At 39.5% G+C, this 25,710-nt stretch overlaps 1 protein-coding gene across 15 annotated transcripts in view; it reads left to right on the top strand.

Moving 5' to 3' along the window:
• The window catches only part of nrxn2b (neurexin 2b), a 592,634-nt gene that overhangs the window by 164,112 nt on the left and 402,812 nt on the right, over positions 1–25,710 (top strand). For 2 of the 15 annotated variants that reach the window (XM_053343294.1, XM_053343293.1), the window contains exon 4: positions 22,295–22,311. The exons of 11 other annotated variants lie outside the window; for them this stretch is intronic. In XM_053343294.1, the coding sequence (XP_053199269.1) occupies positions 22,295–22,311 (17 nt within the window). Of the gene's footprint in view, positions 1–14,366; positions 14,379–19,082; positions 19,095–22,294; positions 22,312–25,710 lie in introns of all 15 variants that reach the window. 2 more of the 15 variants (XM_053343285.1, XM_053343287.1) reach the window with 2 other exon arrangements.

Raw genomic sequence — 25,710 nt, 5'->3', positions numbered from 1 at the left:
TGTACAACTAAATCTCCAAACTTTTTCCTCTTTTTTTTCACCTCTAAATCTCCAAACTGTTCTTAATCCACACCCCTAAGAGCTGTTGAAACATTTCACAGGTTTAGGTTTTATTTGTAGAGACAAAGGAAGGAGGAGGAAGAAGAGAAGGTCCATTTGGTCTGGATGTGCAGAGAAATGACACTCTTAGTTAAGCATTATTAAAAATGGATGAGGGCATTACTTGCTTTTTTCAGTATCTGATTTAGAGTTAATGAGGGAAATTAGAGCGAGGGGAGGAGAAAAAGACTGATTGTACCAGGTAATGGGAAGGCAACTCAGCTGTGGTGCTTGGAGCCTTTGTTGCCATGGAGATCAGTGGGGAGGCAATTAGAAATGTGCAGATCGTGTTTGAATAGTGTATGCATAATTGATTAAAATCTTCTACGGTGTGGCTATGGTGGTGTTAGTTGGAAATTCTTTATTAGGAATAAACCCTTGAGATGAACCATCTCATTTTCATCGGGGGCCCTAAACAACAATAATACAATATAGGCACAATTAGACATAACACTTAACAGAAAACAAATAACAATAATTACAAGAATATAGCCGGAAGCAGTCATTTGCGGGTTCAAACCGTTCTGTGCTGAACACAAGGAATCAAGTCAATTGGCTAAAATTAAAGTGGTGGGCAGCGATGAGTGGGTTTCAGGCTTTCCAAAGATGGCCAAAGTCACTCGAGCTAGTTTAATTCTGATAAGAGGAGTGCAACCAATCACGCACGAGTTTCATCGTCACAAAGCCTGCAGCATTTCAATAACTACACACTTAAAGTTCCACCATAGAATTTATAATAGAATAACTTATTCTCATGCAGAGTTATATTTGCAGAAATACACTCAAAATGTAAAGACTGAATACCAATGACTCAGAAAGCAGATGAGATGACACATATGTTAGTGATGATTACCATGGACATTATTAATCCACTCTGCGATTAATATTAAGGAGTGTCACATGAATGTTTTTCAGAAACACACATACAAAGAAACCTGCAACCCAACGCTCTTCTGTGGTTTTCTTTCTTTCTTTTTCTCCTGCTTGTCTGTCTGTGTTTTGGCTGTCTTTTAAAGTACAGTCTGTGAATTATTGGTTTGCATTAATCTGCTTTGGTTTCTAAAGCTGTGAGAAAATTAAGTCTAGATACTGTTCTCTCATATTAAACTAGTTTGCTTCTTTCTCCAGTATTCTGTGGTGCCTGCTCTCTTTTTATGGTCCAGGGGCAATCAAAGCCTCATTGATGGTTCTCAGTTTTGTTGTTGTTTTGGGGTTTGGTTTACAATGTTGTTGACCTTCATTTGCACAGCAGCTACCTCTTGGGAACAGTTTTCTAGCTGCACAGCTGGCACTTGGCAAACTATGATTGTGTTATAAAAAAGTATGCGTGTACTATATAAAATACATCTCTTTTAATGTCTGTGCCAATGTGTTTTCCATATGCTTCATTTTGGGACTACTTGAATTCAGTTACAGTACATGCATTTCCCCATCAAAACAAGTCTGACAATCATCAGGAATATAATTTTGAATATTTGACATTAAAATGTGCATTCTAGCAGAAGCTCAGGGATTGTTACTGATCAGTGAGTACAAGTAGCTTTTTTTTCCGTTTACACAAATCCTGTGCAAAATATTAAATTATACACCGATCAGCCAAAACATTAAAACCGCTGACAGACGAAGTGAATAACATTGATTATCTCGTTCAAATGGCACCTGTTTAGAGGTGGAATATATTAAGCAGCAAGTGAACAGTCAGTTCTTGATGTTGATGTGTTGGAAGCAGGAAAAATGGGCAAGTGTGAGGATCTGAGCCACTGTAACAAGGGTCTTGTAGGTCTTGTTTGGCCTTCCCAGTATGCAGTGATCAGTACCTATCAAAAGTGGTCCAACAAAGGACAACTGATGAACCTGTGACAGGGTCATGTGTGCCTAATTGACCATGTGGGGAGCGAAGGCTAGCCCATCTGGTTCGATCCCACAGAAGAGCTGCTGTAGTTCAAATTGCTGAAAAGTCAATGCTGGCTATGATTGACAGGTGTCTGATTACATAGTGCATCACCCAGTCAGTTAGATGGTTTTAATGTTTTGACCAATCTATTAGAATATATTTTGTTAATTTGTTAATTTATGTTTCACTTCAAACAGGAATAGAAAAGATCCAGCTCCACCAGTACTTCTTTTCATCATCATTGTCATTAGTGAATTTGAGAGTCAGGTAGTTGCCTTCTTTTATGAAATATCTTTTTCCCGTTTCCCCATTTGTCAGTCTAACTATTCTGAAGGGACAATGGTAGTAGATCAAACAGTATCTAGACAGAGCATGAGAGCTCCATTTTTCTCCCTCAAGAGCCCCCGATCTCTAATGGTTTAAATCCTGCTTTACTGTTTGGAAGTTGTAAATGCAACATCTTGTGCATTATTAGTTATTTTGGGAGTATGAATCCAAAATATTTATTTTGTGTTTTACTTTAGTGTAGTTTAGTTTTTTTGTCATTGTAGAAATCAAGTCTCATGGAGCGGTTTTGTGCAGCAATGACATATTAAAAGAACAGAATTCACAGTGAGCATATTAATAATATTTTAATTAAATTCTTTGCTAAAACTGTGTTTGTTTCATACAGAAAACAACATGAGGTGAAATGTTAATTGCAGCTTTTGTTTCTTTTTATCCAAGAAAGAAACATTTACTCAAAGTTGAAGATTGAAGGAAACATGCATTAGACTGCTCAGCAAGTAAAGCAAATACATTTAAATAACATGTAGCTATTCACGTTATGTTCTTGATACTTTGGTGACTTTTATTCTGATTTTTTTTTACTTTCCACTCACCCTAGGTACTGTCCATGGTGCTCAACGTGCCCAGTGCTCTTAAACACTAGATATGTGTATCTCATTAACACAAGCGTCCTGTTTTAGTAGCCATGTTTGCTACTGTATTAGTAGTAGTAACAGGTAGGTGTGGTATAAAAAGGACAGTCATTCATGATTCAATCACATCTTCTTCTCCTCTTAAAAAAGCAATCGGCGTGGCACAATCTTGCCATGATCAGAACACCTTTCCACAGTGAATGTAGCACCAAATCTTTCTCAAGTTTAGAAGATAGTGAAAATGACTGCATTGCTCCTAATGTAGTAGATTGAGTGAGTGATATTTGATAAAAAGCCATAACAGTAACAGCTGACTGATGTGTCTGAAATTGTCTGGCTTTAGATGTATGGCAGAACCAGACAGCTGGCTTTTTACCCATACAGAGGATGTGATTCCTGAATCTTCATGCACTGGTCATACCGACAGCTGTGTGTTGTTGAACACTAATTACGTTGTCTAGCCAAGATCACGGCACATCTCCACTGTACAAATCTACACAGGAGAAATGAAACATGGCTTGAATATGTTAGACAATGATGGAAACAGAATTTGTAGAGAAACACACAAAGCAAGACTGAGCCCTCTTTTTGTATCCTTTTCTTTCTCTCTCTCTTTCTATCTTTCAATTGACATTCAAGTCCAGTTTCAGCTCTTGCACAGGATGTGTATATGATAATGAACAGTGGCATGATGTGTAAGAGCACTGCTTCCCTAATACAATGTCCACAAATATGTGGCCTTTTCTCCCTTTTTATCTTCCTCTCTTTCTTTCACCATTATGCATTTTTTCATGGCTGTGATATTGCCTACCTCCCAGTCAGGACCCGGTCTCCATGGTGATGGGGTGTCCATGCCACTGCCTGGCATCAGCACTCCAGAGATTGGCTGTTGGTTTGGCTTACAGCCAAGCCTGCATCTTTGCAGGTGCCAATGTGTTGTGCACTGAAAAGAGTCCACACACTACTGTTTGTAGCTTTGTAGTGAATTTGACACCTGACTCCTGACAGGAGAGACAAAAACTTTTGTTTTGCCACTAATATTGAAATGCACACTTCAAACACACTGCAATTATTTGACTCCTAATCCTGTGTTTTAGCTCTGACCATAATGCAATTACTGCACACTATTTTTTAAAAGAGCATTTTAGTAACAAGGACCCTGTCCAAGTATGGGTTTCCTCTGCCTTGCTTCACTTGTTGAGCCACACAGTTTTTGACAACATATATGAAATTTTGAGTGTTGTAAATTGCATTTCTGGTGTGCTTGTCAAATAACATGATGATACCCTTTAGCTAAATAGGAGCAGTGGTCTGGCCTCGAGTTAAAGCCCCTGGCTCATTTTGTTATTCTAGGATTTAAGCAGGAATACTCATGTATTGGCTCCCCTAAAAGAGATGTGAAAAACAGGCATTTGGCAAGCGTTTATTGCTGTAAAGACATACTTTATATTTGCATCACACATACACACACCCTTCAGAAAATCAAAAGAGTAAACACTCACAGTTCTGTCAGACTGGTTGGTGTGGACACACCACTACAATTTTTGTCTAGCTGATGCTTTTACCCAGAGATGCCTGCACAACTCTGTCTCACAGAAGTTACATTTATATATTCTAAATTGCAAAAGTTTTGCATGAACATATAATGCCAACTTAATTAAAATATCTCTCAAGATTATGACAACATTTTGTTTATTAATGTATTTGGTAAACACTGATATTGAACTATTGATTTTGAATGCAGTGAATACATTTAAGCAAATATGTGTCTTCCTTAAAGATACATCATACAGAACAATTTGCACTTGCTGGTATCAACTATGTGATCTTCTGATGATATACATTCCCCTTCAACCTCTGTGGCATCTTTATGCAGAGTCTGATTTCCTCTGTAGTAAATGTTGCAACCATGCAAAAGTTGGCCCTAAACAATCTCAGGTGTTCTTGGGGAAGTTACACACTATTTGAGTTTACCAGAAATGACTCATAGGTATTATTTGTCTAATGTGCTATTTGCAATGTTCAGTATACATTAGACAGATGTAGAGTTAGATTTTACACCTTGGTCTTTGTTGTCTGAGGTCTTTGGAACAAAAACATATTGATCAGATAAAGATCATTGGATTTACATTATGAACTCCATACATTTCATTTGAGCTTTGTGACATGTAACAATTAAAAAAGCTTTTGTTTTGTTTAGCATTATTCATCTCTCTCTTTCTCAATGATGAGACATGAGAACATAAAGCCATTTGACCAACTTCTTTGAATTCACAAAGTAATATGCACTATAAGATACTTTATATATATATATATATAGTTGGAATTCATACAATATCGACTGTGTAGGAGGCTAGACGTTGTGGCCAATTGAACATTTTACCTTGTATTAAAGTAACTATAATAAGGTCATTATACAAAGAGGTCTGCATGCCATATGTCACATTTGCATGCATACATTTGGAATTGTGTTCAACTTAATGAAAATGAATGTGTGAAGTGACTATTTTACATTTTCATTTATATTTTTTCAAATGAATATTGGGAAATTCATCCTCAGTGTGGCAGTGTGATCAATCATTTGAATACATGTCTAATTTTACAATCTATTCTTATTTTCAGTAACATTTAATCAAAACAGTGGCAGGTAATTATTTGAACATGAAGCCTATAGCTCATGTCTGTTCTCTATGTGGTGAATACTCTCTAATCAGGCTATAACACCATCTTAACTCAAATAGCAACACTGACACACATTTCCACCATGCTATAGATAAAAGGGTGTGCTTGATGTTGACTGTATGACACTCCTATTCACATCCTCATTAACACACACAGAACGGCTTCGTTCCTTTGCCTTTGACGAGGCACATTGAATTGCTCCACTGTCTTTTTTTCCCCTGTCAGTCCATCTTCAAGGTCTCACCTGTCTCATTTTCTGTCTGTCTGAACAGACAGGTCTGTGTATGATATGTCGTTTGCATCAGCTTTCGAAGGTGAGACGAGTAGATAAAAGAGAAAGTTTTCCTCTCATTAGAATCACAGTTTCACTTCTGACATTAACGAAGCTGACCTCTGTCTCCGTGACTCTCTTCCATCTATTACATGTTTGTCTCCCAGCCCACCCTGTCTGCTTCCTCACTTTCTTTTTTAACCTTTTGTCTGTGTTCACTGTCTTTGATTACTGCCATCCTCTGGTTGTGCATCAGATATACTCTCTGATTTTCTTCAATTCTCAGCTGCAATGTTAAGGCAATAACGACAAGGTGTGATGTGGCCGGCTTCTTTATGAACAATAAGGCATGCACATATAGGGATATTGATATTAGATATACATATCCAACATATGACTTACACATGTGTTATACATGTTTCTATATGTATCAATTAAATTAAATGTGGAATCTCTGAGAGGCTTTTAGCTGTATTTGTCTCAATTATAGACTCGTACAAATGCCAAACATTTGCTGGTTCCAGCTTTTAAAATGTGAGGATTAGCTGCTTTTCTTTGTCTTATATAATAATACCTTGAATACCTTGAGGTTTTGGACTGCTGGCCAAACAAAAGCAATTTCAGCACATCACACTGAGCTCTGTTGGGCTTTATTAAGACATAAATAATAATGGAATCATACATTAACTTCATAATAACCATAATATTCATTAAATGAAGTCCAAATGCACACACAATTGATGCAGTGTCAAACTGCTTAATAATCTGTTAATGACTATTATTTTCTGAGCGAAAAGATGCATTAAGTCAAATTAAACTGAAGTTACATTGTTGTAATGGATGTAAAACCTTTTCTTTAAGGGTGAAATGACTGGGGAAAACATGGTGTTGGTGTATGTCTAGCCTGTTGTGACAGTATGTTGAAAGGTGTGGGATAATGCCGCCTCTGTTGACATGAAAATTGGATTTGATCCTGTAATAGCAGATTATGAGGTTGGATTGGATACAATGGCTGAATGCAGTTTTTGTCACAAAAACGCTATTGTAACCAAAGTGTTGAAATGCGTTTCTCCATCACACATAAGGTTATGTGCACCATTATGTGCCATTCTAATAGCTTTTGCATGCTGTCAAAACATGGAACTGGAGCCCAGACTTTAGATTGAGGTCATGAAATCACTTGTCCTACAGAATGGATCTAATAAACAAACAAAGATTTGTGTGGGATGAAAGGGAAAGAATACAATACCATACCTGTATGTATTATCACATTCACACAAAGTAACATTTTCTCTTCACAAATCAGTGTTATTATAATTATCATCAATGACACTTTCTGATCAATAAGTCCATTATCAGCAACATCATTATCATCATCATCATCATCATCACCATTACCCACAACATGAATTGACCTTTAAGGCATCCCTCCATTCACTGACACAAAGGCACATACTTATACACAACAGTGTAGCACTGAATCACACATCGGGCTTCCACTTCACTTAAAGGTCATCAGAAATGACAGTGACAGTTAATAAATGATATCTCACACAGCTCCACTGTAGGCCGGCACACTCATCAGTTTTCCTGAATTTTTAGCAGGTATGTAGTGTGTTCATATTGGAAAAATGTATACAGTTGATCAAATATCAGTATGCATGAATGAGTTTTTCTATATTGTCCTAAAATATGCAAAAGTTAAATAGGAGCTACTCATAGCTGCAAATGACAAATATAATTTGCAGATGAGTCCATGACAGTACCACAAATAACTTGGAAGACTGTAAATATAATATAGTATTTATAAAGTAAAATATGTATGTTAAAATTTTTTATAATCATATGAATATCAAAACTTTAGAAAACTTTGTATTTTCACTTTGTGAATTGGCATCAACATTACAAAGGAAGTTTAATCGATATCTATGTCTTGCATTATTTCCTGTTAGTAATGGTTGTGTACATTGATTTCTAACCCCATAAATAGTATACAGCCATGACATGTATATTGTGCATCATGTGAACTGCCAGCATGTAATATAGAAAGGAGACAGCTATGGTTTGTTCTTTTCTTCTAGAATAATGTAATGGAGACTATGAAGAGGCTATTAAAAGCATTTTATGCTTTAGATGAAAGGCATAGATATTTTATCATTGCGCTTTGTTTTTGTCCTTTAACACACCAAAGTAAATTCTTAGCTGGCTTCATTTGATAATATCATTCCCATCTGCACATGTGTCCATCTTGAGGATGGAATGATAGGGATTTAATTTATACTGATAACAAAAAATGTATCCATACGTGTGTGTTTGTGTAATCCTACATGTAATGTACATATAGTACACAGTGTGCGTGCATGTGTCTATATATATATATATATATATATATATATATATATATATATATATATATATTAACATATATACATTCCAAGACAATATCTACTTAGACATCAACTGTCAGTAACCTTGACACTGTCATCTCTCCCCCACACATTGACAGCTCCAACTGTGATATGTTTCCTCTCTCTCCCCCTCTCTCCCTCTCCTTTTTGCATCATCTCAGTGTGCGATAAGTCGCCTAAGCACCTCATTATGCATGTTGCAGCTCTACATGCTCCATACTGTGACATGCTCAGATTGGTAATGGTTAAAGATGGTTTGTATGTGGAGGGTGGTGGATTGTGGGTGGATTGTGATCGCGGCGTTGTGAAGGGAGGGGGGGGTCCTCCTCCATAAATCAAGTGTGTCAAATTACAAGATTGTGTTACATGATTAGCATCTACATAATGAGAGGAGTTCATTAGCCTCCTTTATTAGCTGTGATTGGGCTTTCCGGATGCTGTGTCGGAAAAGCTTACTGAGTTTGGGTGCATTTATGTTTATTAAGGTGATGGATTTAGCAAGTGCTTCTCAATGATGCAGACATATGTGTGTGTGTGTGTGTGTGTGTGTGTGTGTGTGTGTCTGTGTGTGTCTGTGTGTGTCTGTGTGTGTGTGTGTGTGTGAGAGTGTGCGTGCGCGTGTTGTAGTTTTTGTCTGATGTTTATTCAATGAAGTATTTAAGCATACAAGTTTATTCAAAAGTTTGGACTCATTTTCCCATTCCCTTTAATGAGAAAGCATGTCCAAACATTTGACTGGTACTTTATATGTTTAATGGAGAAAGATAACTGGCATTAAAATATGCACAAACACATAAATGCATGCCTGCAGAGGTGCGAGTGCACACAAACACACTGTAATATATACAGTGTAGGCATGCACATATGATGATGATGTGCCGTGTATTACCCCCACCCACACACATACACATCATATGTCCCTTCCCCCTCCCAACATCCCCAGCCCCCCCTCTGTGAAGCATCTGCTCAGTTCGGAGTGTGTACTCACCTGCCCAGCATGCCAGCGCAATCCACTGTTGCTAAATCCATTTAGTCCATATGGCTCTGCCACATCTCCTCTTCAGTGTGTGTGTGTGTGTGTGTGTGTGTGTGTGTGTGTGTGTGTGTGTGTGTGTGTGTGTGTGTGTGTGTGTGTGTGTGTGTGTGTGTGTGTGTGTGTGTGTGTGTGTGTGTGTGTGTGTGTGTGTGTATATGCAGCTTCCTTCTACCTGCCTATGCTTTGAAATCCTTCTCAGAGGGTCAGCTTCTCTAAAATCTCCCCTGAGATCACTCAGGATTTTCTCTGCACTCTTCTGCAAAGATTTCACATCTGTTTTAAACTCTTTCAACTTGTTTGTGCTTTCCTAATTGCTCACCGTGTAGAACTTGAGAAACATGTCTGTATCTTGTTGATAATTAACAGTATGGTCTTTAATCAAACCTATTTATAGATAGGTTGCATGTTGTGAATGAAACCTTTTTTCCGCATGTCTTATTATCACCTGATGTGATTAGTTATCACCAATTTCAAAAAAAGAAGAACAAAAAATCCCAATCTGTAATGTAATGTAAGAAATATGTCACCCAAAGAAACATACTTAAGTCATGCATTACCACACTGTGTGGTTTTAAGTGAATGTAGCTTGGGGATGTGAATGTAACTAAAGGTTAGACACACACATTCCTTCTTTTTCTTTAACATTTTAATTTGCAATGCATTTTTGAAAAACAGTGTTTACAGCAGTTCTTGTTTCTGAATTTGATCTCAATGCATTTACTACTGATTACCCACTTATGTCCTTAACATTGATCTAACCCTAATTAGTATAATTTAAATTCCTGCTGCAGGGAATAGTCAAGTCAAATCCATCTTTGTATCCTACTAGGACACGCTGTGGTTTTGTGGAAATCTAAAAGCAAAGAAAAAAAATATACATTCTTCTTATCTGAGGAAAAACCTGTTTTGTGCTTCATTGCGTGCTGATGCCCATGTCTTATGTTGACTCACCACACCAGAACCATGTTCGCAAGACACAGCACAAACACACACACATATTCCCTGAATGCTCTTTGGCCCTTTTTCGCCCCTTTGTTTTTGTCTCTCTCTTCATCTGTGAACATATCGGGAGTGAGGGATAAGGATGTGAAGTGGTAAGTGGCAAGGCATGACCCTTCCTTCCCCTTGCACACATCCGCACACACACACAAACACACAAACAGAGAGTCTCTGCTTGTGTCTTGCCCGTCTTATCCCAGTGGTATTGAGGTGCTATCTCTCTCTAACCTGTCAAGGTTGTCAGGTGCTGATGGATGGCAAACAGATATGGTGGAGGGGAGGGACAGGAGCACCAGGACATAAACAATGCTTTCTTCAGCAGACTGCTGATGCTCTGTCTCTGCCTCTACACACAGGTGCTGGGAGGCAGTGATGGTGGAAGGGTCACTGGTCGGCACACTTTTTAAACTGTATCATTTGGTCGGTTTTTCCAAGTAAAATGTTGGAGCTTTTTTGCTCTTGTCTTTTTCAGTCTGTTGTGATATTTTACAGTGTTCTAGTAGAGTAGCTTAATGGATTTAATAAAATTGGACTTTGACAGATAATATTTTCATGTCTTGTGTTGTATGTATCTTGTGTCTCCATTCTGTATTTTAAGCTTTGATCTTATACGTTGTAAAGAACATTGAAACCCATGCTGATATATGTCTCAGCCCAATCAGAACAATGCGTTTACGTTCTCATATGACAAGTAAAGATATATTGTGATATGATTCCATACTCATATGTACTCTTGTTCCATACTCTATATTCTATATATTAATATAGTTGTGCTTTTACCTACAAGTGCAGTGGAGATCCCTGACTTGCACACTTATTGCTGATGTGCACATGTGCACAGAGTGTCAAAAGGCTCTCGAGGATCAGTGCGTGGAGATTTACTGTGCCCCTTATTTATGGTGGCAAGCTCCTTTCGGAGGTCAACGCGTGCTGCGTCTTTGAAATGTAATTATGTGGCGATTGGTGAAGTGCAGGTGTGGATGTGGGTGTGACGATTTATTGGCGACTTAGCCCTAATGGATGGCAACTGAGCCGTTCCATTCGTCCACACACACCCTACACCCCCAAGGCCCTGGTATAGATTAGAATAAACGAGGTATGGAGGTATGGAGGTACGGAGGTTGAGGCGATGAGTGCGTGGCCCAGGACAAGGAGAGGGCAGTGCAAGTACTCTGTGTGTGACTGATCTCCTAGATGATGCTGCCCATCTGATTCAGGGTTAATGGTATAGATTTCAAGCTAATGAATGTTTCAATGGCTGTTTTAAGTGAAGAGTAAGGCCACTTGAGGCATGCTATAGTGGCTACCATGTAGCTATGTTTCAGACACACACATATTCACCTCACAGTTTGGATGGCGAAGTACTCCAAGAACTTTTTTACCTGGAATATGTTAAACCTGGAAACAACCTCCTAAAAACACCCATTCACTCTCATGCTTAAAACAACATGTAGCTTCAGAGCCTCAAGGTCACATGGTGGGTATCACATGAGGACCAATTGAGTGCGCTGAAAGGGCACTGGCCAAACTGGGATTGTTTTCCTATGGACATAATTAACTGCGAGTAGAGATTAGGATTATTTCATTTAGGTAATCTGGCCCAGGAGTCCCTAGCCACCAGTGGTCAGGAGAGATAGAGGAGGATAAATTGGTAATGTCTTATAATGAGCAGCTACAGCATGCTTTGGCCCCAACCAGACAAATAAGCATGCAGTCGCCCCATTGCCTTCTCCCTCCATTGTGACAGGGCCCAGAATGGGAAATCATTTTTCCATTTATTTTTTAATCATTTTCTCAATTTCCCTCTCCCTACCGTCCATGCCGAAAGTAATTTAATCTCTGGGCCACTTCAAAAGACACATTTTGGTGCGCATGCTCACGCCTCGCCAAATAACACATTGCGTGTCTGTAGACTTGGACGCACATGCACACACGGACACACTTCTCTCCTCTTTCCTTGAGGGTATAGTGTCATTTTAGGGAGACGTGTCCTTAAGCTACTTTCTCATTCTGTGCTAAATGTTGCTATTTACTGTTGATGTGTATTGTCTGTAAAAGGCTATCGGTGGTGCAGCCATTCAACTGATGAGGAAACATGAGCACAAAAGACAACTGGAGGCATAACAAAGTTATTTTTGGTGGCATATCTGGAAATCATCATTTCAGAAAGTGCTCCACCTCAGCTTTGGCAGGGAAGAAAAGCGTGCTGGTTCAAGCTTCCAGCCTGCTTTCATCATGAAGTCATAGTTGACACCAGCTTTGCAGCACAGACAGGCTTAACAGTTTGCCTGCATTCAAAGCACAGCAGCAAATCCCATTCAGAAGTATACGTTTTCTCTCCCCGGCAATCACAGTGGAAGTGGAAGTCTGCCTGTCTGCCTGCCACCAAACACTGATTTGCTTACAGTTCCATGTATTTTTGTTTACTTTTATTTAGACTGGTGGTAGCAGCATAGAGAACACAATAACTGACAATGAGCTGTGCCCCTGTAATTTTCTGAATACATGTATCTAATAGCAGACTTCCAGAGGCTAAATAATTTCTGCTGACAAATAATACAGGGGAGATGGGGGGATTGTAGGCACTCGCCCATAAATATTTAAGGAATGGAGAATTATTACAGAGTTGGGTTTTATGGGAAGCCTTGACTCTGATTGTAGTGGTTTTTGAGGGATTGTGAGTGTGTGCCTGTGCATTCGTGCTGCCTGTGGTGTCGTGCTTCAGATACATTTTACCAACTTATTTGTGTTGATGATTTTATTTGTTCTTTTTATGAACCCCTCAGACATCTTTCGACTGCACATCCAGACCCTACTGTCTCTGTGATGTGTTTATGTGATCTCCAGTGCGCCTTGTTTGTTGTTGAGATGGAATTTCTTTAACATTTTTACGGCAATTTCTCTTCACACTTTGATCCAAAGTTGTTGGACTGGCATGAGACAGGGCTACTACATCAAAACTGCTTTGCTCTCAAAGTTGTCCGATGGTGTCTATATTATTTTCTATTTCATTTGTTAGTTTTTTTAGTCATACTTTTATTTTTAGCTGTAAGCTGTTACTGATTATTATTGGTGATTTTTATCTGAATCATACAGCTTTGGTGTAAACATTCATTTTATTTTTAGCCACTTATTGTGGCTATGACATTAATCATTTATCACCTTGGGGTGATGTCTCAGGAGGGCCAGCAGCTATTATTCTGTAGACTGAAACCTATGTTTAGTGAGTAGCACAGAGAAAGACTGGTAGAGTGAAGAAGAAAGAAAGAACATTAATAGTGTATAATACCAAGCAGGTTTTTGAGGAAGTTTTTCGAGGAATCCCAGCATGTCCACTGCAGTCTTGTTTTCCATTCAGCCCACTGACCCTCAGCCACTCCCCAGTGGTACAGGCCAGCTCTTACCTTCTTCTTGGCTTCTATTGGTTGGTGGATGAGGAAAAATGACTGTGACATTAGCTATCGATTCCACATCAACGCATTGGGCTCCAACGCTGCCCCAGACACATTGATTTCTATTTTGGATGTCAGTGGAGAACACAAAAAAGTTGAGGCCTGCTCAGCTTTTAGAAATGTGTCCTTTTTCTTAAATAGCTACCAGCTCACCAGTGTTTTCCCAGAGCCAAAGGCATCCCACATGGCTAAATTTTATATGAGCATGCAAGTTGGCAGTCGAAGGATTTATTTGTTCCCTTTCAGCTTGAGGTCTAGACTCTCCCTTGGCCACCCTCTCTGCACTGACCAGCATGCCTAGTTGAGGATTTAAACACCAGAGGACTGTACTACAAAGCAGACTGTAGGGTTAGCACAGTAACTTCAGGTTTAAATCCTGGGCTTTTTCAGGGTTAGGACAGTGGTTCATTTATGCTCAACAGCTAACCTGCTCTGGAGCACATTATTGCATCACAACCTGTCAACACTTCTACCACTGACCAATCAGTATGATGCAACATATCTACAGGGTCCATACATGAACAAAAGTTGTTTTAAAAAAGCAAGATATATTTCATAGGTCAGTAGAAACCTTTATTGTTCGAGACTTTGCATTTTCACTCTAGTTTTAAAACAGAGTTCTGAGAGAGATTGTTTATGACACTAAACACATAATGATGGATTTACTGCATTTTAATTCTGTACTTTGCTTGAGTTCTGTATGCAAACCATTCTACTAATTTACCCCACACAGTGAAATACACATACTCTTCAAAGTGGTGCAAAAACAATATTTTTTAAAAACGTTCCTCTTAATTTGTAACCCAGTGCCTGAGAACAGTTTTTGTATGGAGGACACATTACAAATGTGAGTTAGTGGTTTTGTAGTACCATCAATGACATTCTCGACTATTGTTATATTATGCTTTAAATATGTTACATATGCTTTGTCTTTTATCTTCTTTACATATTATTTTCCAGGTTTGTGTTATGTGAAGAAGATGATCTAGACAGCATTGCTGTAAAACATGAAATAAGACCAGGAATACCCCCAAACCTCTGCCAAATTGTCAATAACACTGTATTATGTGGCACCTTTCAGCTGTGAAAGGCCTTTTGCATATGTTGACATAATTAGCCAACACTATACAAATGAATTGTGTAGCTCCTGTGGTAGTATCATGGTCTTTGTTCAGCATCTGGCCGGTGGTGCAGAGCAAGGCCTGCACACAGGATAATGGGGCTGATGGCAGGTGGCGATTTGTGTTGGGCATCTGAAAAGCCATTCTCTCCTATGATTGGCGGAAGAACGGTCATGCCAGGGTAGACACGTGGGAATACGCCAGACAGCAATGTCAAGCTCTGCCAGCCACTCACTTTGTCAGCTCATTGGTTGGTTGGTGTGCTGGTGATTTGGCAGAGCCTGTACAGCACAGGGCAAACAGTCAACAGTGGAAGAATCTGATTCCATTTATTACTGTTCCTTCAATTAGGAGATTTTCTGTGAGGCTACTTTGAATATTTGAGGTGAAGTCAGTGCTTTTACTATTACAATTACAGTGTCTTATTACAGTTGGAATCTGATAACAGTGCATTGATGTTAAATATCTCTAACAAGACAACCGTCAACGGTGCACTTTTAAACTTTTACTTGAGTATATATCTCACACAGTACTTCTGCTTTATTAAATGATCAACAAAGTAACAATATTTCATCATAAGTGGAGCTTCCACATTGAATAATGTGATGTAGGGTACATTGGTGGTTTAAATGTGTTTGTGTGTGCATGTGGTTCCAAATATATTTGCATCTGTTAATCAAAAGCAAAGTATGATGGGACTTTTTTTTAGTAGAATTCATTATAAACTCCTGTGTAACATAAACTAGCTGTTGTCTATTTTTTTCCCTCCTTTTATTTCCAACCAACATCCCCATAGACTTACCGTCAGTAAAAGTTTTCATTCACTGAATAACTATGTTCCAGCTGCACCTTTTTTTATGGATTTTTCTTTTCATTTTTCATGAATATTTATACAAACAGTTTTACCACTTGGCTGGCTGTAAAGCGCATCATTCTGGCAAAGTGGCAGAAATGCAGCTGGAATGTATGAGCTGATCACTGCATGCATCTGATTATTCTGTATACGCAGCCACAAATTCTCATAATGGAGAAAAAAGGCAATGCATTTCATGGCTGACATACCAGGGAGAATACCTCCCATCACATCTGATATGTGTATATATTATATAGAAATATAGATGTGTTGATATATTGGTCTACGTGCATAATGTACTCAGGTCTCTAAACCCGTGTGTGTTTATGTGAGGAAAAAGCTTTTCTACTCATGCTTGACTATTGCTTGTATACAAAAAAGAAGACTACAGCATGTAATGAGTAAGTTAAATGCAAGTTTCTTTCTTGTCCATGTGTCAAGAGTACAGTTGTGAACCCCCAGGTCAGAGGTGACATTGTGTGTGTGTGTGTATGAAGGAGAGAGCAGCAAAAGTAAAGAGACTGATGACTAATACAGCGAGTAGTTACTCATAAAGCTTCCCTCAGTCATCCCTCGTTCCTAAAGCTGCCCTCCCAGTCACCCATGTCAAGACCACTGAGTGTTAGATGTTGGCTGTGTAGTTATGATTGACGTGTACATGTTCTTGTATGTTTTGATAAAGGAGGGATGAGTGTAAAAAAGAAAAGAAAATACACAATCATATCTGGTATTCACAAACATCAAGCATCCTTTTTTTAGCTTGTGAATCGTTAACCGGTAAAATGTCAAAACATGAGCATCAGTGCTATTTGATACTGTCGAATGTTTCCATGAATACATGCTAATTGCTATGGTGCTGACAGACTAACTATGGTGGGAAGAACACTGTCATTGGCTGGTAGTGAAGAAAGCACAAACAGAAACAAGGACATAGAAGACATTCCATATCACACAGCACCAAGGTTTCATCTGGCAAAGTCAGGTTATGAATGTCTTAAAGCTTTTTTTGGAATTGTACAGCCTTTCACTGTAAGGACCACATGACATTATTCTTATTCTGGACACACTCACAGACACACACAAACCTTCCCTCACCTTTTCCTGCAGTCCCCTCACTAACAAGTGCTTCTTGAATCTTCCTCGCTCTTCTCTTGCATGAAATTCCAGTTTAAAGATAACCAGTGCATGCTCCTTCACTTCACCTGTGGTACATTTAAAATCTATCTTTGTGGCATAGAATTAACTCAACCCCTCAATCTATCTCACAGTCGTTGCCAAGCTTGTGCTGCTTCTTAAACACTGACAGTTGGCTAGAGTCCAGCTTTCTTTGCTCCCTGACTGTAGTTATTACTTTTGATCTGGATGATAAAACAGGTGCATTTTTACAGATTTTTCTTTTACCCCAGTAGGTGCTACATGCCTACAGGGCTGACACAGTAGATGCAGGACAAACATAAATAGATAAATAAATAACAGAGGCTCACATAAGGTGTAAACAAAGCATAGACCTGTTTGACAGCTGTGAGAAAGAAGAGTCTACACTTAATATTACCACAATGCACTACTGTGATCATCCCTAAACATTAAAGCTGGCTGTGTCTGACTGTTTATTCAAATAGCCAGACAAAACCCAAAGTGTTGGACATGTATAACAATTGAGATTTAATCAGAATTGCTGCAACCTTCAATAGTAAATAACCTGTAACATTATTGTATTAATGTGAAATGGATTACCCAAAGACAGATTTCAGTCTGACTTGTTCCACTTGTCCATCTGCTGGAAACAGCTGCTCAGCTGGACCGATGTTTCGGGGACGAACAGTACTGTTGCTCTGACTTCATCAGTTCATTTGCTGCCACTGCTAAAATGCATTTATACTCAGAGCAGGAGAGTGCTGCTTATACACTTCATTACTTTTGTGTTGATTTTCTTGGAAGAAGTAGAGGCCTGCTTGTCCTGGACGTTAGCATTGTAGTGCTGCTTTCTTACTGCCTGACACTGAGCTCTCAGCCTGTGTTAGTCAGTGTTCATTAACAGCAGAGCAACACACACTGAATCTTTTTTTCTTCCTGGCCGGGATGTGTGTTTTGTTTACAGTTAGTGCAGGCCTTACAGGTGGTAGCCCAAAATGCTTGTAATCTAACCTTATCAAAACAAGTCTACAGAACACTTTCTGATTGTTACATTAAACATCCCTCATCTTCTGCATTATCATTTAATATATATTTTAATTGGTTAAATTACAGTCATTAATAAATAATGGATTAACACTGGAACTGCCAGGGGTTGCTATATACCTGAAACCACCAACCACTGGTTAAATTTACCTGTATGCCTGGCAACCACATTTCTAGTGCTACAATATGTACTCTGTCATTGGCAGTTTCTTAACAAAGGAATATCTAATTTTACAAAATGAGTTTGTTCAATCATTACTGTGTTTTGGTCCTCTTGCTTTATTGTGTCATTTAAATGACTAATTTTACAATATCCAAATTTACAAAATGAGTTTGTTCAATCATCACTGTGTTTTGGTTCTCAAAGTAGCCTAAATGGATAATAATATGCCATAATAATAACGACAAACAAGCACCACACTTCAGGGTGATTTAATGTCACAACTAAATTGACATGGCAACGTCAAGCCTACAATTTCCTCTTAACAAGTAATAATTTAGTGTGATTGAGAGAACATCACCAAGAAACTGACAATCACAGAAGTTTTTTTTTTTATTTATAACATCATAACACAGGTAGGACTGCATATTTGTCTTTTGTTGTTCCATTCATGAAAATAGACTAAGGCAACTGGAAAGTGAGGCTAAATAGCTCATAAACAATAAACAGTAACATGGTGAAAGAAGAATCAATGATAATCAGTTAAGTCAAAATAAGTTTTACACACAATAAACATTTGTGAGTAAACTAAATAATTACAGAGCTACATGTCCCTCAAACACTCTCTGAGCAGACATTCAGCAGCTTGAATGCACTTTACACACACACAGCTTTCCTGCACTTCAGGTCAGAACCTACTGTATAGCTGGATTACAGCCAGATTGTTACAGTTGTAGTCTGTCGTAGTGCCTATAATGTGATTTCCTGGATATTAAATGTTAATCTGCAATTTTCTGCCATGGTCCAAGTAATATTAGATGATAGTTTACAATAAATATTCTGAAGCTGCATAATGCATAACAACACTTTCCACTCATATTTTAGGGTGTTTGATTTGAAAGAGAACTTATTTTAATTCTGATTAGAACTATTCTAATTACCTATTAATTCCCCCTGCTCTTCCATCTGTTACACTGTAGATGTCTCTCGTTCTTCACTCTGCATTGAGTGTTTTGTCAGAGTGCTGGTTATTTAGGGTACTCCCTCATGCCCCTTTTTCGGTGGGTGTTCATGGCTGCAGTGGAAATTGTAATTGAACGTTTTGACAGCATTTTGGGTGCATTTTCAGGAGGCTTATCTCCGCCTGGTTACCGCAGTTGAAGTACACCTGCAGAGCAGCCTCCCTACGCTAAACTGATATAACAGCCTACATTAGTCTCATGTTGTAGCTGATGCTCATCATTTGGAATGTGGAAATCATCACAAATGATGTTTAAACAGGAGTTTAGTCAACTTCACTGCATTTAACACCAGAGCAGGAAACACAGTCACCTTGAATCACGCTGCTATCCTCCGCTTCCATCATCTCTCACTGATTCATTTTGAAACAGCCACAACCAATTGTGTAACTTTATCACTCACTTACTCAGTGACTCACTCACAGATAACCGTTGTTATAGGGCCGGTCCATGGCCGGTCCAGCCATAAAAATAATCATTGACTTCCCTACAGTGAACCAAACAATATAATTCTGTGTCTTACTATTGATTATTAGAACAGCGCTCTTTACACAGATTGATGTTGATCACTGTGTTCGGATGCTCCAGCCTGTCTGCATCGATGTGTTCATGTTTGCCAGTAGAGTTGGCTCAGTTGTTGAGGAAATATGTTTGCCACCGTTTCCACCGCCAGATACCTGTGAGGAACAAAAGACACTGTAGAGCTTTCATGAGAAACATGCTGGGGAAGTGTTTGTACCTGAGAATGTTTGATTGTTTGTACACTTCCTCCATCAATGACTGTCCCTTCCTTCCATTCTCTCATCTTCCACTTCTGTATCCAACAGCTCCACACTCTCACCTCTTTCATCCCCAACTCTGTCTCTTCTCCGTTCTGCTGATTTCCTTTGAAATTTCCCCATCTCACAGCTCATTTGGTTGTATACGCAGGGCTAAATGTGATCAGGTGCTGAATTAATTTACCACCTCATATCTCGGGGATGTATGGCATCAGTGCCTTTAAGCTCGACTGATGAGAAGATGCAAGTTTGTGGACAGTATGTTCATGCAATGAGCTGATAATATGGGGAAGAAATGAGCAGAGAAATGTGGAAGGTAAGGGAAAATAAATATCAGACTGCCAGAGAGATGGACAGATTGATGTGTGTTTTTCTGGCATAAAGAGGGGGAAGATACGGGAGGATAGAGAGCATCACGGGGGGAAAATGTGAGAGATATCCAGAAAGAGAGGAGAGGATATGATGGAGAGAAAAGCAGAAACAGATATAAAGTGAGATGCAAGATGATGACGAGGATGACGATGATGCATCCCCAGCAAAAAAAGTTGATACAGATAGAAAGAGATAAATGGACGAGGGGGAAGAAGGAAGAGAGGAAATGTCTGCACAATTACTGTGGCTGCCAGAAAAAGGCTAATCAAATGGCACTTGGCACAGCGGGCCTCTGCTCCACGCAGCTGGTGGAGGAGGGAGAGAATGGGCTTTGACAGTGGGGAGAAAAAATGGGAAGGGAGGAAGTGAGGGCTGCAGAGGAGGCTGCAAAACACGGGGAGGAGGGAATCTTGTGCATGGGACGAGGAATAGGGGGCAAGACGCAAAATCCCGAGGTGTCAATCCATGTGAATGTGGAGAGAGGGAGGAGGGAAGGCTGGAGTGCCTAAAAAGCAAATGGTGGGAGATTTGACGCTAGAGAGCACGAGTGGGCGGGTGGGGAGTGAGAGATGTCATATCACAGGTCATGATGCTTCCTCTTGTTGACAAGTACTGCATATAGTATCAACATTTATACTGTTATGTATCATTCTGATGCTACAAGGCGCCTTATCACCAATAGCTGCCAAAAAAAATGTGCATTTCAGTCAGCTTTAGATGCAAAAAAACTGCACCAGTATTTGTATTTACACACTATTCATGTGAATGGAAAGTGTGAAACAGTGTGACTGAAACTTAGCAGCATATCCTGTGTAAAAAAATGACAGTAGTATTCCTACTTTTAGTCTTTAATTGCAATTTTAATTTTCCAGACAGTGTGTTTTTATTTTTTGGACTGTGTGCTAGTATGGCATTAACATTGCAGAAGCTGGATGAGCGTGTGTGTGTGTGTGTGTGTGTGTGTGTTTATTTGTGTGATTGAGCCAAGCGCAAGAGCGGAGTTTAATAGAATGAAGAGAAAGCTTATGCGATCAAAGCAGAGAGAGAATCTTCGCTGGCACTCGGCAGCAACAAGATGGCCAGTCAATGCTAATTTCAATAACTCTTTAATTATTGGTGTCAGAGCTCCTTTGGATCATTTTTTGCGCCGTGTGAGCAAGCAAGACAGAGAAGAGAGAGGGAGGAGAAGCAGAGAGATAGGGATTCTTAGCAATAAAATATAAATGGAATATGAATGACGGGAGATACAGGAGGTGAGGGGAGGGGAGGGGGTGCTGGAGATGAGAGAGGAGGGAGAAAAAACAGTGATGGAAACGTCGCTGCTGTAATATTGATGCTGAGAGTTTGGTTGTAGGGGGGAAACTTTGGATGGGGATGGGTGTGAGGGAAGTGAGATGGAAGGTTAACATCTTTCTCGCTTACTCATGTACTTCTCTCTGTGTCTCATCTTAATCTACCCTACGAACTCTAGCTTTCATTTCAACCAAGACAAGACTTCATTCCAACGATGATTTGAATACACCAAAATGTCCCTCTTCTATACCGTCTCACTGTCTCCTCTCACAAACACCAAGACACAAAACTCAGTGGGAATCACCACTGTGTCCATTCCCCAAGTGAAAATAATCACATTAGCATACTGTGCAGCGATGAGTGTTAAATGCCCTGAGAGAGAAGCTCCCAACAAAGACTACCATCAGATAGAACCTTTTAATTAATGTTGCCATAAAAAAAGTAAGTCATTAAAAAGAGGTGGTAAAGGTGACACATCCTTAGATTTTGCCATAGATATCATATGAATTTTCACATATTGCACTGAAATACTGTCACTGTCTCGTCACTGTAAACAATGGCTGGAGTTGTCATAATACGCCCCGCGGTGTCAAATGTACCTTATCGTTTTAGTTATTCATTCAAGGTTAGCTAGCTGAGCCTCAGGGAACTCTTCAGATGTCTGCAGCGTAAAGAGTTGTGACATTGACACAGGAGTCACAGCGGAGTCACGTCTCCCGCATTTGACAAGGTTGTGATGAGGCTGCCATCATATTAAGGGGAAAAAAGCGAGCGCGTGGCGGCGCCGTTTTTCAGTGCAGAGCGAACTTAGTGGGGAGAAGGAATCTTATGTTTGCGGATGGGAAGCTTAGAAAGAAACTCAACAGTCTCTCTAAATACCCACAGGCCTGGGGAAACACATTCGCACTGCAGCACACACAATAAAACACCCACATACACTGGATCAGCTACTGCCCACACTACTGCACAGGGGAAGTGTGTGTGTGTGTGTGTGTGTGTGTGTGTGTGTGTGTGTGTGTGTGTGTGTGTGTGTGTGTGTGTGTGCGTGTGTGTGTGCGTGTGCGTGCGTGTGTGTGGTTTCACTGAAGCAGCAATACTCTTCTAAGCCTACAGATAGTCAGGGAGAGACAGGGAATGAGTGGGACAGATAGGGCCCAATGTCTAATTAACTTACTGCCTTCAGAGGATGTGTGTGTCCTTAAATCCAAGGCAAATGATGACCACTGGGGAGAAGGAAGGAGGGGTGGAGGGATGGAGGGGGTGGGAAGGAGACTGCAGTGATGCAGCGGAAGAGGGTGCTGAGACATGAGAAGTACCACTATAGTTCATATAAGAACCGTGTTCAACAAAGAAGCTCTATATGAACTATAAATATAGATTATCTCGCTTCTTATCAGGCATATTAAAAAGCATATTCATCCTGTTATAGAATATAGGCTGATAATGAAAATAAAATGCACTGTTTTCCCCACTGGCAGCAGCAATGATCAGCTGGTGAAAAGGGTTCTCCATGTTAGCAGCAGCCATCAAAAAAGAACCATGGCATGCTTAAAGATGAGATCAGAAAACATCCTCATGCCCCTACGTGACCAGAAAATGCCTGCGCTGTTACACACAAATTTACAGTGAGTAATAGAGACAGTACTGCTCCTCCACAGGCATACTTCTCTTCAACAATCACAAACATGGAGACCCGGGCCAAATATTTCTGGAGAGAACAGCGCTATGTGAATGTTGCATGCTATGCAAACACCTGATGGGTATTTGCTCGTATTGTAGGTTCAGTTTCTCCTAAACTGCCACATCTACAACATTTTTTCACAGACTTGTTTTCAGCTAAAGCGAGGAAAGGAGAGTGTTGACGGCCAGTATGATTGCAAAAATGACTGTGTGAGACTGAAAGACAAACTCACCAAGGCACAAAAGACGGACAGGAAGAAATGGAGAGGCAGCAGCAGCAGCAGAGTTGGTTTATTAGAATCTGTAATTAGACCAGACATAGAGTGCTGTCTGCGTGTTTCACACAGGCTAGGCCTAAAGGGGGGAGTAAAAACGGAAAGTCACTTTCAAGCTCCACTAATATAATGAGACTCTCGTGGGACTAAGCAGGGGGTAGATGTTGCTGTAGTTTTTTTTTTTCTTCACTTATTTCTTTATGTGCACACAAGTGTGTGTATTCATCACCCACCCGACACAACTTCCCTCTGTTTAACCTGCCTCAAGTTTAGCTCAAACAGCTCAAGACATCAATGCAGACCATGAGGTTAATGTGTGACTTCTTGCCATTATCATCCTCAGCAGCAGCGCACACAAACAGAGCCTCTTGCTAAGCCTGGTGTCATATCAGTCTTGTGTGGCTAAGCAGGCTGTTCAGTGAGATGTGAAATTGAAATGCAGCCTTGGTTATTAGACAAACAGGCCATCACCCGTACTGCTAGTTCACTGTCAATAGCCACTGTAGCGTCAACTAACAACACAACTCATTCGTTGATTAAGAAAAGCTGTGCATGTTGTGTATGTTTATGTGTGCATGAGTGCAGGTGGGAGTTGGCTGGCTTCTATGTATGTGTGTGTGTGTGTGTGTGTGTGTGTGTGTTCTTGCATTTGGTTGCCATCAGCCTATATATCACCGAGACTACATGAGTGTGGAATATTAATCTTTAGCAGCAGTACAAATGAAAACATGACTTCTAGTTAAATATTCCATTTGAATCCATTAACCTACTGACGGAGAGATACAAACATGGATTTACAGTCATAGTGTGGATACACAGCCTACAGGGCTTCACCTATACGTAGATGATAGTGGTATGCCCTGCTACACACTGAATGGATTTGAATGAATGATCAATCTATTCATTGAATTCAGAACTAATCCAGAAAATAAGCATATTAGCAAAGGCCCTGAATTACAGCTGGGTGATATGGACAAAATCATAGATGGCAATATATTTTTTACCTCTATCAATATTTCACCAAAATTGTAGGGATGACCATTGGTGCTTTCACAAAATATTTATACAATAATATCTTTAGTAAATAATCATCAGTAATGTAGATATAATGACAAAGTGGGTAAAGACAAAAAAGCACTGCTAAAACAGTGAGAAGATGGCAACTTTATAGTAATGCAGCCATTAAAACCTTATGCTATATCATAATATTACAATATCCACAATAAGATAACATAGTCTGTATAATGTAGATATACTGCCCAACCATACCCTGAATGTATTGCACATTTTGATGAGTAACCAAGCAGCTGGAACACGAGCAGCAGTGTGTTAATCTGGAAAATCTGGAGAAATCCTGGTGGGTTTGGTAAAGCTCTGGGTTGATTACTGTTATCTAACTAACAATATTGTGTCTTGCTGCAGGCTGAGCTGATAGAGCCGTGCGATTGCAGATTCAGAATATCTGCATACAAACAAACACACTATTTAGAGCCCAAACAAAGTCTGTAATAATAATAATGATAATTGAAAGACTCCACGTCAGAGTTACACAATCCTACTTTAATTTGACATTATGAGTGTGGGTTTCCTGGTCAAGTTAGGCATGTGCAGGTTAAAAGACACTGACTTTAAACTGGAGAAGGATGCAGCCCAGTGTCCTAAAAATATTCTGTACATGAGACTTTTTTTTGGTTTGTGTGATTTATGATTTGTATGTATAAATATAACATTTTGTAGGATGAATGGAGGTAAAGAGATTAAACTGCAATACAGGTCTCACCAACACACACACACACACACACACACACTCACACACACACACACACACACACACACACACACAATAATTCAGCCCCAACCGCTGTCAAACCAACAGATGTGCATTCTGTCTTTGTGAATGGGCGAGTAAACGATGCATTGCAAACTGTCCCTTTTACCAAGTCGTTAACGGTAATCTTTTAAAATGTTGAAGTTTTATTCATGTTAAGCCTGGATTTATGGAACTATGCAGCAGAGAGAACAACCAATGTGTTACAGCAGAATTTGGTTTAAGCAATTTCTAGTAACAAGTTTGAGAGTTTTAGGAGCTTTTTGGTTTTGGAGTTGTGTCAAAAACAAAGATTTTGTTGTTTACCAGTTGTTGTTTCCTGCTATACTTCACCCCAGAGAACAACCATATCTGAACAGAACAGGTTGACATTGGCACCACTCATTTATTA

The sequence above is a fragment of the Scomber japonicus genome, chromosome 22, assembly GCF_027409825.1.
Source record: "Scomber japonicus isolate fScoJap1 chromosome 22, fScoJap1.pri, whole genome shotgun sequence".
Classification (NCBI taxonomy): Eukaryota; Metazoa; Chordata; class Actinopteri; order Scombriformes; family Scombridae; genus Scomber; species Scomber japonicus.
Note: the sequence above shows the minus strand (reverse complement) of the source record. Positions and strands in the feature narration are given on the sequence as shown.